Source organism: Astatotilapia calliptera, chromosome 20 (assembly GCF_900246225.1).
Source record: "Astatotilapia calliptera chromosome 20, fAstCal1.2, whole genome shotgun sequence".
NCBI lineage: Eukaryota > Metazoa > Chordata > Actinopteri > Cichliformes > Cichlidae > Astatotilapia > Astatotilapia calliptera.
Window position 1 is genome coordinate 9,474,511 of NC_039321.1, and position 15,302 is coordinate 9,489,812.

The following is a 15,302-nucleotide window of genomic DNA, read 5'->3' on the forward strand; positions in this document are numbered from 1 at the left end:
TAAAACTAATGAAGTAAAGAATGAATGACTCAGTAATTACAGACTTTATTGCCTAAAGAATACAGTAGCAGACCTGCCATGGTCACATCATCAAAATAATGCAGCGTGGGCTTTCTATTTGTAGGGATAACAATCGCAGCAATAGGCTGTGTATGTACGTGTTTTACGTTTGTTGGGTCTGTTTGTTTTCATCTTTAAATTAATATTATTTATGTGTCAGCGGGAGCTTTTAGTGTTCCATTATTATAAGCTCTTTATTTGTCAAGTAGCAGCAAAGAATCTGTCATAAAACAGACGTAACTCTTTGCCATCGCTGTAACGCTTTCTAATATTATATTTGAAAAATCTGTAACAGAATCATGCATCACTTTCTAATTCTTTGGCATTTCCATACAGCTTCACTCCTGATTGTGATCTTTGCCTGGAGGTGACAAAATCCTGGACTTAAGGGGGACTTAGGACTTAAGAACACTAACTCTCATAAGCTCACAGACATCCTGTATATTTTTAACCCTGACTTTGTCAAACAAACTTGTGGACATTACACATTACGAGCAGAGGAGCACTCCCACAACCAAAACAATTCACCACTCCCCGTACAGGCTCCCTGACTAATATCAGGCCACTAAACTTGTTCAGCAATCCCCTAAACTTTTACTGAGCACACAGACACCACCCACTGCAAACGGACTCAATACACAATATGGTGTCACACATCCTGATATAAACTGCCGCTGTTAAATCTCAAATAAGCCCACTGGTAACATGATGTTTTACTGCTAAATGGCATCCAACTGAAGGAGACCCAATCCTTCCATTCTTCGCCATGCTGAGCCCAGTCCCAAAACCCGGGTGAAAGCGAGGATAAATGGTTGCCTTTTGGCGAGCACCAGGCGAGTCTACACCAGCAGCAACACTAGACTTCCTCTAACCTTTAGGTGAGACAACACCTTTCTTATTAATGGCTGCTTCACCACAGGCAGGCTTAAACTCTTCTTTCCACCACAGCTCAGAACCATGGTTATAGCCAAGGGACTTAATAGAGCCATTCAGCTTGTGAGTGCATGTGGTTCTGGCACCGTACTACAATCACAAAATCAGGGACCTGGGACATTTTTATTAATTTAATCAGTTTACTTTTTGTTGATTTCCAAAGTGGGTTTAATTAGTTTTAAAGGCCTTTTTTTATTATAACATGCGGTTGTTTACCAAGGGCAAGAAATTAATTCTGTCTCCTCATGCTTTTGATCAAATTCAATCTTTCTTTAACTTAAACTTCTTCTTTCTGAAGTATAATTTTTAATTTCCATTTCAGTTTGTGAAAACATTTTTTTGTTTTTCATATCCACTCCCGGTTTTAGCTTTAGTAACCGCAATAACCTTGCTTAGAAGACTTTGAGATGCACAGCCTAACTCTCGTAAGCCCGGTACGATGCACTTTCCAACGTGCGTTTCTTTTTGTCTCTGTCGTTTTTCCTTCTCATTACCCCTCTCATCTGCCACTCTCTCTTCCTTTTCCCTCCTCTCGCCCTTTCCAGAAGGTCCTTCCCTAAACCCCAGAGAGAGGGGAGGAGCTTGGGATGGCGAGGACGCGCTGGTAATCCGTGCAGTGACCCAGGTCAATTCAATTATCCTGTTTTCTTTCGCTGCGCGACGCGTGTGCCCATTTCACAGCCAACTCCCTTAATGCGCCCAGGATTAGCTTCCCTTACTTTTAATGATCTACCTATCGACGCCTTGGGCTTCACATAGACACACACACACGCTCACACTCACACAGAGGTGAACGAACACACACACACACACACACAAACAGACAGGTAAGTTTTTCATGTATAAGTTTTAGTCTAAAGGAATTCACTAAACACACAAGGCCGAGGATCAAGACAGGCTTTCTCAAAATAAATATGTGTTCATGAGTGTGTTTGCATATGCATTTGCTTGTTTATGTGGGAGTGTGGCTTACATAAACTGCAGTAAGGAGAGGATTTCATTATCCATCTGCATTTACCCAGGCTTCACCTCACACCTCCAAGATTTGAGATAATCATCTTAGGCCTAACACGTTAGTGTATAAGCTCGCTAATCTCAACCCCGGAGGAGGAAAAGAGGTCATTTTATACTAGTAAACTGTGGATAGCTGACATGCATTGAAATACGCATGCAGGAATGAAAGTATTAGGCACTAATGCACCGTATTGTAAAGTGTCATGCACACTCTAATGCACATAAAGTCAACAAAGCAATTTAATTGCTCCAACACATCTACTGGTCTGTTGGTTAGAAGATGGCTTTTAAAAGATAAATTAGATTTTGCTACAGTTAGGTGTTAGGTGACACTCTCACCCAATTAAATAACCTGATCTTATTATCTCACCAGTAATCACTAATTACATGACTGGATAACTAACTAAGTAGGGACCAGCATTGTAAAACTCTAGCAACTCCAGGACACCCTAAAGCCTCAAAGTCATCAAATCAGCACCACAAAGGGCTTTCTTTGGCCTCCCTCCATCCTACCAGTTTTGAGAGCCTGTCCAATTTAATTCCATCTGCTGCTGTTCTGTTGACCTGATAATCTAAAGACCACATTTCTGACCTAAAGACACCCGGTTTGTTTTCACTATTACTGCTTTTAAACTTTCCACAAATAGGAGAAAGTGTTCTAAGCTTGTCAGTCCTACCTGGGATATCCTGCCCGTTGTAGTTCCATCCAGCTACAGCCAGCATGGAGGGCAGAGGAGATCCAGGCCTACTGTCTCTTTCTCTCTCTCTGTCCCGCTCGCGGTCCCAGTTCCTCTCAGCCTGCTGGGTAATATGTCTGACTGTGTCCTTGTTCTTCCTGTTCTTCCTTCGCCCTGATCCTGACAGAGGTTGCCAGGGCCCTTCTCCACCTCCTCCACCAGGTCCCCCAGTCCCTTGCTCCGCCTGGCTTTGGGCTGCCCCCCTGGGAGTGTCCCGGGGATGAGAGGAGGAGGCAGGGGATACCTGTTCCTCTTTGACAGTGATGCCAGGCCGATAGTCGTGAGGCCATGCAGGCTGAGAGTCATGGCAGGCTTCTTCCTGGCTCTCATGGCTCTTCGGTGGTTCTTGGTCCTCCTTTCCATACGTGCTGCCACCCTCATGGCAGCTGGCGATGGCTGAGTCCCCAGAAGAGTTGGCCGGGCTGGTCCGGCGAGCCAGCCAAGGAGAGGTGCTGCGACCAGACATGATGGAAGCAAGGGCTTCAGACGCCATGCCCACTATGCCCCCTCCGCCTCCTAAACCAGCTCCTGCAACACCCCCTGCCCCTGGTAGACCAGCTCCTCCTCCACCACCTCCAGCGCCCCCGCCTCCACCTAGGCCAGCAGCAGCCACAGCGCCCATTTCAAAATCGGCCAGCTCATCAGCCATCTCTGAGCGGATGCTGATGTCTAGTGCAGCCTTGATGAAGCTGTGGCAAGCCTGGACAATATCTGTCATCTGCAGGTAGCTGGCAGCTGACATGACCTCAATCACATTCTTACTGGTGAGAGCAAGGTGCGCCGAGTACATGAAGTCCAGGATGGCTTTGAAGCCTGTTGCTGTGACAATATCCAGATGAGTGACAGTAGTCTGGTGGTGAGGCTCTGCCCCCTTTTTAACCTGGAGGGTTATAAGAAGGAGTATTAACAGCAGTGGTTTAAAAAAAATATTTACCTCATGCTATAAAGGAAAAATATCTGTAAAAGATCATTTTTTTGCCCCAATGAGGTCTCTTACCTGGCAGTAAAGAGTCTTAAAGTAGCGTGACGATCCCAGGAGGACATTCTTATGAGCTTTGAAGATCTTTCCGTCCACAATGACACAGGCATCGCAAAGGATGCCATGCTGCCTCTGCTCATTGAGCTCTCTGAGGAGCTGACGGTAGTGAGACGAGATCTCCATGTCCTCCTTCCTGTTGTTCATCTGTGTAGTTGAACAAAAGCCTCTCCTCCAAACATCTGCTGGAAAATTAAAGACGACGTGCAATCAGTCAACTAAATCTGCAAACATATCAAAATATTTTAAGTGTACCATTTCAAATGTACAGTACAGACATCTGGTTTCTGCAATGCAGAGAAATAGATAAATATGTATATATAGCAGCAATAGAATCTAATCCACTTTTGCAAACCTTATTTAATTTTCATGTAACGAGGGGAGAAAAAAATTGAATTTAACTGAACCACTCTTTTATAGATGAGCCAGGGTAAGGATATATCAGTAATGACTGTGACATAAAAAAAACAAAAAAACCTGACATCAATGGAAACCACATCTCAAATGCCGTAGTTTGATGTCTAAAAACAGCCCAGTAACAAATAGTCAAAATTCTCTGTGTTTAAACCGTGTCTGACAGGTACATTTATGTGTGTGTGGGAGTGTGTGTGGCTGCGAGTGTGTGTGTGTGTGTGTGTGTGTGTGTGTGTGTGAGAGTTTGTGTGTGAGAGAGAGAGAGCATGTGTAAGCTCATTAAAAATGTCAGTTAAAAAGTGTAACACTTTCACAAAACAGTTGTTGAGGGAGCAAACAGACTCATTTAGTACGGACCACTTCACCATTACATATATCAATAAACACAGCCTCGGTTCCTATTTGTTTTATTTTTATTTTTTTTCTCGTTTCCCTTTGACTATGAATATTCAATCAGCTGTCTAGTTAAGACAGAAATCCACTCTTGAACCTTCACCTCAGTGTTTGTGATCTTGCACGGTTCAGTCAAGGTTTGCGAACACTGAGGGTTTTTTTTTTTTTTTTTAAACTACAAAGAAAGGACCCTTAATGACAAATTGTGGAGTGGCTTGACTGTCAGGGAACAAAGATCTAACTTTCATGGTGGTACAACCGGAAGACTGTCATATTTTATTGTTATTCTTGCAAATTAAATCCCATAAAAAAGCTCACGACTTGAATGTTTACAATCTCTTATCTCATAAGAGAGATTCTACTTTTAGCCACACAAATAACAATTTCTGATTTGTCTTTTTGTTTTGTTTTTTTTGTTTTTTATCATTTTTTTCCTTTGAATGTAGATGAAACAGTATAGCCTGCTGTGCACAGGTTAGGTGACACATAAGATGTACTGTGAGCTCAAACACTGGAGAAGCGCTGCAGGAAAAGGCCATAGCGAGGGGAGTGAAGAAGGAGACAAAGGGAGACGTGAACATCGTTATGTTGAACCAGGGAAGAAGGTGGCAGGAAAACAAAGAGAAACCACATTAAGATTTTTCAAATACAAACATGTACATGCACACAGAGAGAGGGAGAGAGAGGGAGAGAGAGGAAGAAGACCCACACATGCAGGCAGTACATTAGCCAGAGCATTAGCAGCCGCCGCTCCTGCTCTTGTCTCGGTGAGGGCTAAATCGTGGGGACGCAGAGTGTTACCAAACGCAGCAGTGATTTGTTTTGGGAACGCCACAGCTGTCAACTCTCATGGGCCATTCTAAGAGATGACAGCTCGGGTTGGCCAAGGTGACAGCAGCGTTTGCTCGGGGGCCGGCACACTTCAGGTCATGTTTAGCAAAGCTCTGCTCAACCTGATGGCTTGTAAGATCAGATAAATCCACAGTGTCTCCCACGTCCACTTGGACAAACACACCTCCTATGAACAGCAGTGGACAAGTGGATGGAGTGATGGTGACAACTAGTGAAGCCTGCCTTGCACAAGTAGAAAAAAAAAACAATCAATGCAAAGCACGCTCAAAACCTTTCGCTGTGATTGGTGTTCAGAGAGAAAAAAAAAACTGCGAGGAGGAGGAAAGTTGGATGTGAAGGTAGAATAACAGTGTCCCTCAAAGTCTCAAAAGGTACGTTTTGACGCAATGCTTTTATCCACCAGCTCACACATTTCTCAGAAAAAATCTATTGGCAGTTTAACCTTGAAATATTTTTTCCTTTCTGCATTGCTCTGATAGAGGTATTGAGAGTCTTCACCTCTCACCTCTGAGGACAAACCGAGCAGCTTTAAAGACATAGCTGTTCTGCTCCTCATCCCTCTGCTCTTCTTCTCTCAGGGCCACTGGCACATCCAATTGTATAGACAAGTCTATAAGATAGACTTGCTCTCAGAGCCAGATAAAACACAAAAGGAGTCATTTATTCACTGAGATATCTTCCTGTGGTTTCTGTGCCTGGCGTTTTTTTCTCCCAACCAACATGGATGGAGAAATAAAGGGTCACTGTACAGCACACACACACACCGTTCAGCAGCGGTCAGCACGATTTCAGACATAGATTTGTTGGTAGTTTAGAGAAAGTCAGCTATAGCAAGTCATTAGGTGGAGCAATAATGTCTTCGCTCACACATTTAGGATCAGCCAGCTCTCTGTTTCCGTCTGTGTTACAAAGATGACTGAATGAGTAACATGAAAAAAAGGAAAAGAAATTAAAAAAAATTGTGTTTCTTTGTCACACTAACCAAAATTTCTTTGGGTTTTAAAATCAAAGTTGGACAAAGGACATCTTAAGAATCACCTTGGACTTTCTAAAATTGCACTATAGGAATGTTCATTATTATTTAATGGTGTGTAGAGAGAGGGATTAACGTCTAAGTTGAAAAAGCCGGCAGATTAGCAGGTGATGAAAACAACCATTAGTTACAGCCTGTGCAGGAATCAGTTTGTAACAAAATTCATTGCACATCTATAACTGAGAGAAGTCAGAAACGTCTGACACAGATATCGAGCATCAGTGCTACGCACCACGAGATGAGGGGGAAAAGAATGTGATTGTAATTTGATCTGACTTATTTTAAATACAGCTTACAATCCTTATCAGCGTATAGTTGCGACTTTTCATATTCTGCTGTGATGGGTGTCCATAGATCTAATGATAATGGCCCTGTGGTAGTGCTCTGATACAATAGACCAGGTACAAAAAAGGTGTCATTGAGTTTGGTTGAACGTAATGTGAGCGCGCAGCTAGAATTGCACCCCAAAACATGTTAAATGATGCCTTAGATTTACCAAAAGCAGCAACCAGTGGAGTGTAAAACAAGAAAAAACCCCAAACAGCAGTGACTGAGAGAAAAAGAGAAAGAAAGGGAGAGGTATAATCAGATTTATTGCCTCAACAGACTCGAGACATACTGAGTTAGTCGTTAGGTAGAGAAAAGCAGCTTTAATGGAGAGCGCTTTGACCTCTAAACTCTTTGCTTGCCTAATTGGCTTGTTTAATTTCAGCATGTCCAAATCCCTCCAGTCAAAGACTCCTTTTCCAGAGGAACCAATCCTGAGCTACACATAAACATCGTGTTCATAGTAGCTTCTCTCTTCCTTAAAGGTCTCCGCCTTTTTACCCCAGAATCACCAAGACCAAAACCCATCCCTTCTACAATATGAGTACAGCCTGCAGTTATATTAAATCATTACTTTTTTCAAATATACTGTATATATCTGATGCAAGAATGGAAGGCAAGGTAAAATGAACTTGTCAAACAATCAGCCATACAGAGAGCGAGCCAGAGACTTTTGCGTCTCATCCAAAGCATTAGCAGTCTCACCAAGGCTACAGAAACTAAAGCCTGCTTTCAGGATGTCACACAGCAGGAAGAAAAAGCTTTTCATCCTTCTATGAAATTTCACTGCAAAAGTGAAAAATAAATAATGAAAAAGAAGCAAGGAACAAGTCATCAGGAGGCAGGCTGACAGTCTGTGTGCGCCTGTTTGAGGTCAGAGAAGATTGTTTCAGTAAAGCATGCCACTGGAGCTCCAAGTCCCTGTCACCCTTCTGAGGCCAAATCAAAAGTGACTGTCCTCCTTAACCCCTCCTTTCTTCACACACACGCGCGCGCACATACAAAATCAAAAGCACCGTTCCCCTCAAAACACGCACACACATTCAGTCCCTGCCCCTAAATACACAATACACATGCAAGAACTAAAAACACCCACGTTCACACGCTTAGCAGAGCCGTCATGGCATCACACCCGGTTTGTCCTGGTCACATCACGGCAAAGTCACTTTAGGCCCCAGCCAGACGACTAAAGAGATGAGACGTGTGATGGAGTGAGAGAATGGGGCTTCCTCCTTCTTCTGTTTCTCTTAATGCAGCCTGTCCCTCTGAGCCACTTCTCTGCCTCCTTGACCGCACAGGACCGAGGGGAGACGGAGCGCAAGGTCCTTGTGGATCAAAGGCAGAGCGATACTTTGTTTGTACTAGGGTTTAACACAGAGCTTTCACGGCAGGCCAACGCTGAGATTCCACGAGGGATTCGCACATCACTCTGGATGAAGAAGTTACAACATGTGCAACATCTTCGCACAGGGTGATAATATGGGATTGCACGACATATTTTAGCAAATACAACTCGCTCAAAAGCACACTTTTACTTTTGGTGTTTGTTGATTCAGCCGTCATTAACATTCCTGTCAGCAGGTACACAGATTAACTGGCTTTAAAATTCCTTCATGTGCATGTTAGCAGTATCTGGGCAGTTTGCAGTTGTATTTATTTTGAATTAAAGGATTTCCAGTTGGTCAGGGCAAATTATCATTAAGTGGCCAATGTGCTGCTCGCAAAACCGCCACCCTCAGCTAATCACTCCAAATTCAAATTGTGGCCTTCTGCTCGACAAATGTAACAATTCAGCTCATTATTTGATAAAATGAGTTCGACATGTCAAACCGAGTGAACACAGAGTTCACACAGCCCCCATTTTGAGTGGCCACATAAATAAATAAAGCCATTAATAAATCAAGAGAAAAAAACACAAACTGATCAAATCATGAGAGTGAAAACATTTTAAAAACATTTAAAGTACAGCGTGAACTTGTTTTTGCACGTATAAAATTCGTTTGGTTCATTTACACCACTTTTCTGTGTTTTGCATTTACATTGTTGTTTCAGATATTTCTTTCAAGAGTCTATGGAGACCAACGGCAGCTAAACGAGATCGAATATTAGACTTATGTTCAAAATAATGAACATAGCACAGCACAGATTACAGAATACATGCCAAAGGGCACAGTGCTGCAATAGATCTCTTATCTTTACTAATACAAGATCAATTCATTTAATTCATAAACAAAAGCAGGCCTTATTACACTGAATTCCCCCCATTTAACATCCCTATCATTATCTTGGCGCTGTCTTTGACAATCAGCAGGGGAGGATGCAATAGAAACTGGCCAGAGATTGAAGAAGTGAATGAATATAAGGAGGTAGGCAGAGGAATATCAAAGCGGGACTCGGTAGCCAAGAGCTGGCATTTATGCTGTCAACCACCCCGGCTTCATGCCTGAGCTACAGAATTTTATCAGTTAAGCTAAAAAGGCAACACGCTCCTTTTTGCATATTTTCTAGTACTGACTTGCACCATCACCCTATCATATCAGAGCAGGCAGTTTCTGTGGAAAAAGGAACCGAGGTGGCAGGTCTGAACTGAATGATTATGTGCTGTGTTAACCTTTCAAACAAAGTAGAATAAAACTAAGTTGTTTATATTACGTGGCTTTTTGACACTAATACCGACAAAAATAAGAGGAAGTAAGAATTTGTTTATTTGAATGTGAGTGGACTCTTTTTTTCTGCGTAATGAGAGAAAAGTACTGGAACAAATTAGAACATGCATAAAGGGAATTAAAATGATATTCGGCTGAACAATAGAGGCACTGTTCTTACATACACATGTGGCACAGGGCAGCTGTTACTTTCTAGTTTCAAATCTACTGCTTCCACTACTTAAAAAACAAAACAAAAAAAGTTCTATTGAATTTCAAGGTTTATTATTTTCAATGTAAAACTGAATGTGTGATGAGTGTTATCGATGTTCGCCGAACACTTTGCAAATCAGGGTCCCACAAGAGGTCGCGTTGAATGCGGGACGAGGTTACGCGAAAACGGAGCAAGGTGAAGAGTCAAAAGGGAGACAGAGGGAAAAAACGTAGAGCTGGAGAGATGAGAATGGAAGAGATAAAGACCACTGAAAAACAGAGAAAAAAAAAGAGCTAGAGCAGAGAATCACAGAAACGCCAAGGCTAGAACGATGGAGAGAGAAGATAGAAAGAGGGGGAGACAGGAAGAGAGGGGAGAGTGACTCAGGCAGCCAATATTTTTTAAACAGCTTTGCTTCCACTCAACTGGGCATCAAGGCCATTATCCCGGGGTTAATCCCCAATCCGACGGAGCTGGCAGCCTTCCGGGACAAGCCAGGGTGGCAGTCCATCAACAAGGCGGGCACGAACAAAAATAACACACACATACTCAAACACATGCATATGACACAGAGCCAGGCCCAGGCAGGCATGCAAGCAATTAGAAAAAAAAAATAAAACAACAAAGCTATTAGCTGGCTTGTTCTTAGCTGCTTTTTCCTTTATTGTCAGTTGAAAAAAAACTATTGCTAATCTCTTGTCTGTCATTTTATCTCCGTTTCTGACTTCTTTAAATCTCCCTGTAGGTTTTCTGTGTTTTCTCCCCTTCTCCCCTTGTTTCTTTTATCACACGCCCTCCATCTGTCCACCTTTATTTTCTCCACCTTCCCCACCAGCTCTAATCATGCCACATTTTGCACCTCTACCTCACTCTCCCTTTCTCTGCCCACTCTCTGTTTCACTGGCCGGCATCCAAGGAGCCAAGGTGGAGGAAGAGATTGACTCAAAGAAGGATAGCCATGTCATGTGGAGAGGGACCAAAGAGGATCCGGGAGGCTTAGGGAGACTTAGCAAAACTCCCTTCATCCCTTGCTTTTCCATCCTTGGTCACACCTTGCACACACTGACCAAAAACAATACCCGCACCTCCCTTATTTTCACCTGAAGACTTTCATGCAGTTACCTGTATTTCTTCTTATTGTTTTGGGGTTTTTTTTGCACATCCAAAAAGATCAGCCTCTACAACCCTCCCATCATTCCGTCCCACTGATCTATACGGTTAAGCAGCTCCAGACGTTTTCCGGCACCATGCATTCTCACCTTCAGCCAGGCAGGTGTTAAGCCTAGAGTGATCTAATGGAAATCCGCTCATAGTAAGGATGGACTGGGATCATCCCGGAGTGACCGGGAAAGAGGTGTGACTCAAACACACTGGTGTTGATGTCCTTTACCTTAAATACCCTGGCTGGGTTTCAGCTTCACCTTAAATGCCTTGCAACCTGTGACACTACTTATTATTTTAGAGTTTTAAAAAAAGGGTGAGAAGATCCATGTGACCATCTCTCTGTTGTCTTTTTCCTGTGTCTTCCTCCTTCACACTCCAAGATGTGCGTGTGTGTGTGTGTGTGAGTGAATGTAGTTTCTGGGCTATCTTTCTCTCTAGGCCCCTAAGCCTGCTATGTCTCCCATGGTAACTCCCTGACTGACGACCCGGGGCTTAGCCTAAATTCTCCCTCTATTAAAAGCTGTGAAATGCAAATAATGAAACATCTCATTACCACTGTCGGAGAACCCAAAATGAAAGGGGGGGGGAGTGGGAGGGAGAAGCGCAAGGCTTGGGGGGTTGGGGGGGTGGAGGCAGCAGCCATGGACTGTAATACAACGAAAGAGGGCTATACCGGAGGGAGGAAAGGTGAGAGGACAGGGAGAAACAAGCGAGAGCTGGAAATAAAGGAAGCAAGGATAGACAAAAAGGAAAGGGAGGATATGAAGCGCGTGAGAGGATGAGAGCAGATCTCCAGACAGTGCGTCGTTTCTTCCATACACGCCGTCATCAACAGAAAGGGGACCGGGACTAGCCAGACAGAGGGAGCACCCTGATAAATAAATTGCTGCAAATGAGCAGGTTTCATTCAAATATCTAACAGCCAGTGCTAGAATCTTCCACAATCACCTGCAATGCATGTGCAGGTAAAGACGGGAAAAGGCTACTGGTTTGTGAAAAACGTTTGCGGTGTACGTGGAAGTGAAATCACCAACAGGAAGTGTTCGTTTATGGTTTTTTAGGTGGGTGGAGACAAGTGGTGTAAGTGTGGCATTAGAGATGGGGGTGGGGTGGTGGGGGAAGGTCACTTGTGAGAATGATCACATCACCTTATGTGGTCTGTTGGTGTGAAACCCAAGTTTCATGACTGGAATAGTTCAGAGACTCATCTGCTGATTCACAAACCCCTGATAGTCTGAGGAAATTTATGGGACGTGCAGGTTTTAGCGTTTGGCATTGTCTAATAGCAGGATTAGTCCATGGCTTCTTGAAATCTTTATTTAAGAAAAGATTCCAGAAAAACAGCCCCATTTGTGATCCATCAGAATGGATCACAAATGCATCGTGTCTTTTACCTTCCTCATGAGGGAGAGTAGTAGATTATCTGGACTGCTGGAACAGATCAATTCTCCCTCTTTCTTTATAAACACCAAGGTTATTTCTGTATTTTCAGTCCTATTGAAAAAAATTACTTTACACCCATCACTGCAAAATCTCTACATGTGTGTCATACAGGGGAAGGAACACAAGCTGAAGCAAAAAAAAAGAAAAAGAAAATTATGCAGACGAAAACTTGAAGACAGCTTTTGCTAACAGACTTTCAAGTTAAACTTTGGCCAACTGTACTGCATAACTGCATAAATATGTGGATGCCAGATCACAACACATGTAACATTAATAGTTCTTAGTGAACACCTCAGTCTCCGCTTTACTGAAATGGCTTTCCACATGATTTTGGGAACGAGCTGCAGGGATTTACTTCCATTTGGTAAAAGAGAATTTGTAAGGTCAGTTACTGGTGATGGGAGAAATTTCACTTTTTTTGTGAGGGGGGCATTGTTAAATATTTGCTGTGGTTCAGTCACCAACTCACTCCTGTCACTGCGTCAGTATACGGTATACTGCAGTGGTTATTTCCGGCATGTGTCCCTCACTCTGTCGTGACCAAGAGGTAGCCTATCTGAGGCTCTCATTCACCTACTAACTCACCAACTCCATCAGTCCTACACTTCTGGCATTTCCCAGCTCTCAGCCCCTGTTTATTCATTGTAAGCTTATCCTCTTAGTCCCAGGTTTAATTCTTAGCCAATCATATGCTAGCTTACAGCATGCCCTTACATGCATCATTGGCTGTCATTGGCCATAGGTGGTGAGTGACGCTGATTTGATTTTATGTTTGACAGAGAAGTGGAAGAAAAACAACGAGTTGCTTGTGCAGTAAGATGAATGTAGTGAATGTATAATTCTTTTTGGAGATTTGTTCCCTGCAAACAAATGATTTGCGACCATCACGACACTACCACTCCCTGTTGAAGGTTAAGCTCATCCCAAAGACCCTTTATGACTTTGAATTTAGGGCTCTGTTAGTGTTGGGTGCTTTTTTTGAGACTTGATATTTGTTGTTTATGCTTTTGTCTCTTTATTCTGCCGATCTAGCCGCCTGCCTCTTGGTACATACCAAACTTGTAAAATGCAACTGCTGAATAGCTGCGCAGTGTCTCCTTTTTGTTGTGTCGAGCTGCAGTTGTACACAGACGCTGACAGATTGAAAGCGAGATTCTGAATGGCAAATCTAGTGCAGCGGAGACCTGGCATTGTATAGTTGATGTTAAGTACTGCAGAACAAAGAACCGGTGTGAAAGTGATCATTGAATAACATATAAGGTTGTATAGTTAAAGTGTACAAAGATTCCTAACATCTTATAGCTTCCACTTGGACCCCCAAAGCTTACTGGTTTTGTCCAGTTTAAAACCAAACAAATATCTGAGAGGAGATTTTGCTTTGATTACAACAAGCAAGTGCATATGGGTGTAGGGGTTCCCTGCACACACACACACACACGCACACACGCACACGCGCGCACACACACACACACACACACACACACACACACACACACACACACACACACACACACACACACACACACACACACACCACATTCACACCTTTGTGAATATATTGGCAGTCACCAGTTTTTGAACTGACAGCACCCACCCAGTTGGAAACATTTAACATATCATCCAACCTAGACTCTGCGCAGGGAGTTAAGTACTGTACTTCCACATCAAACATAGAAAAAGAATAACAAAAGTGGTGCTGGGTGCCGTAGCGTTAACCCTTTCTAGGGCACTCGGTGAAATACTTTAAACTTCAAAAATCCAACTATAGAGAGTTATTGAATGATATTATTATTGGACTTTCTTTAACTTTTGTGACTTGTTCATTTCAGTGATATGTTGCGCATCAAGTTCCCATATACAGTGGGGCAAAAAAGTATTTAGTCAGCCACCGATTATGCAAGTTCCCCCACCTAAAATGATGACAGAGGTCAGTAATTTGCACCAGAGGTACACTTCAACTGTGAGAGACAGAATGTGAAAAAAAAATCCATGAATCCACATGGTAGGATTTGTAAAGAATTTATCCGTAAATTAGGGTGGAAAATAAGTATTTGGTCACCTCAAACAAGGAAAATCTCTGGCTCTCACAGACCTGTAACGTCTTCTGTAAGAAGCTTTTCTGTCCCCCACTCGTTACCTGTATGAATGGCACCTGTTTGAACTCATCATCTGTATAAAAGACACCTGTCCACAGCCTCAAACAGTCAGACTCCAAACTCCGCCATGGCCTAGACCAAAGAGCTTTCGAAGGACACCAGGAAAAGTATTGTAGACCTGCACCAGACTGGGAAGAGTGAATCTACAATAGGCAAGCAGCTTGGTGTGAAAAAATCAACTGTGGGAGCAATCATCAGAAAATGGAAGACATACAAGACCACTGATAATCTCCCTCGATCTGGGGCTCCACGCAAGATCTCATCCCGTGGGGTCAAAATGATCATGAGAACGGTGAGCAAAGATCCCAGAACCACACGGGGGGACCTGGTGAATGACCTGCAGAGAGCTGGGACCACAGTAACAAAGGTCACCATCAGTAACACACTACAACGGCAGGGAATCAAATCCCGCAGTGCCAGACGTGTTCCGCTGCTGAAGCCAGTGCATGTCCAGGCCCGTCTGAAGTTTGCCAGAGAGCACATGGATGATACAGCAGAGGATTGGGAGAATGTCATGTGGTCAGATGAAACCAAAGTAGAACTTTTTGGTATAAACTCAACTCGTCGTGTTTGGAGGAAGAAGAATACTGAGTTGCATCCCAAGAACACCATACCTACTGTGAAGCATGGGGGTGGAAACATCATGCTATGGGGCTGTTTTTCTGCCAAGGGGACAGGACAACTGATCCGTGTTAAGGACAGAATGAATGGGGCCATGTATCGTGAGATTTTGAGCCAAAACCTCCTTCCATCAGTGAGAACTTTGAAGATGAAACGAGGCTGGGTCTTCCAACATGACAATGATCCAAAACACACCGCCCGGGCAACAAAGGAGTGGCTCCGTAAGAAGCATTTGAAAGTCCTGGAGTGGCCTAGCCAGT

At 43.3% G+C, this 15,302-nt stretch overlaps 1 protein-coding gene across 3 annotated transcripts in view; it reads right to left on the reverse strand.

The window, feature by feature from the left end:
- The window catches only part of zbtb46 (zinc finger and BTB domain containing 46), a 63,692-nt gene that overhangs the window by 37,060 nt on the left and 11,330 nt on the right, over window positions 1-15,302 (reverse strand). For 2 of the 3 annotated variants that reach the window (XM_026153774.1, XM_026153772.1), the window contains exons 2-3: window positions 3,742-3,965; window positions 2,685-3,624 (exon numbers count right to left, since the gene is read on the reverse strand). In XM_026153774.1, coding sequence (XP_026009559.1) covers window positions 2,685-3,624; window positions 3,742-3,927 — 1,126 coding nt within the window. In that variant the 5' untranslated portion in view covers window positions 3,928-3,965. The remainder of the gene's footprint in view (window positions 1-2,684; window positions 3,625-3,741; window positions 3,966-15,302) is intronic. The other variant, XM_026153773.1, reaches the window with a different exon arrangement.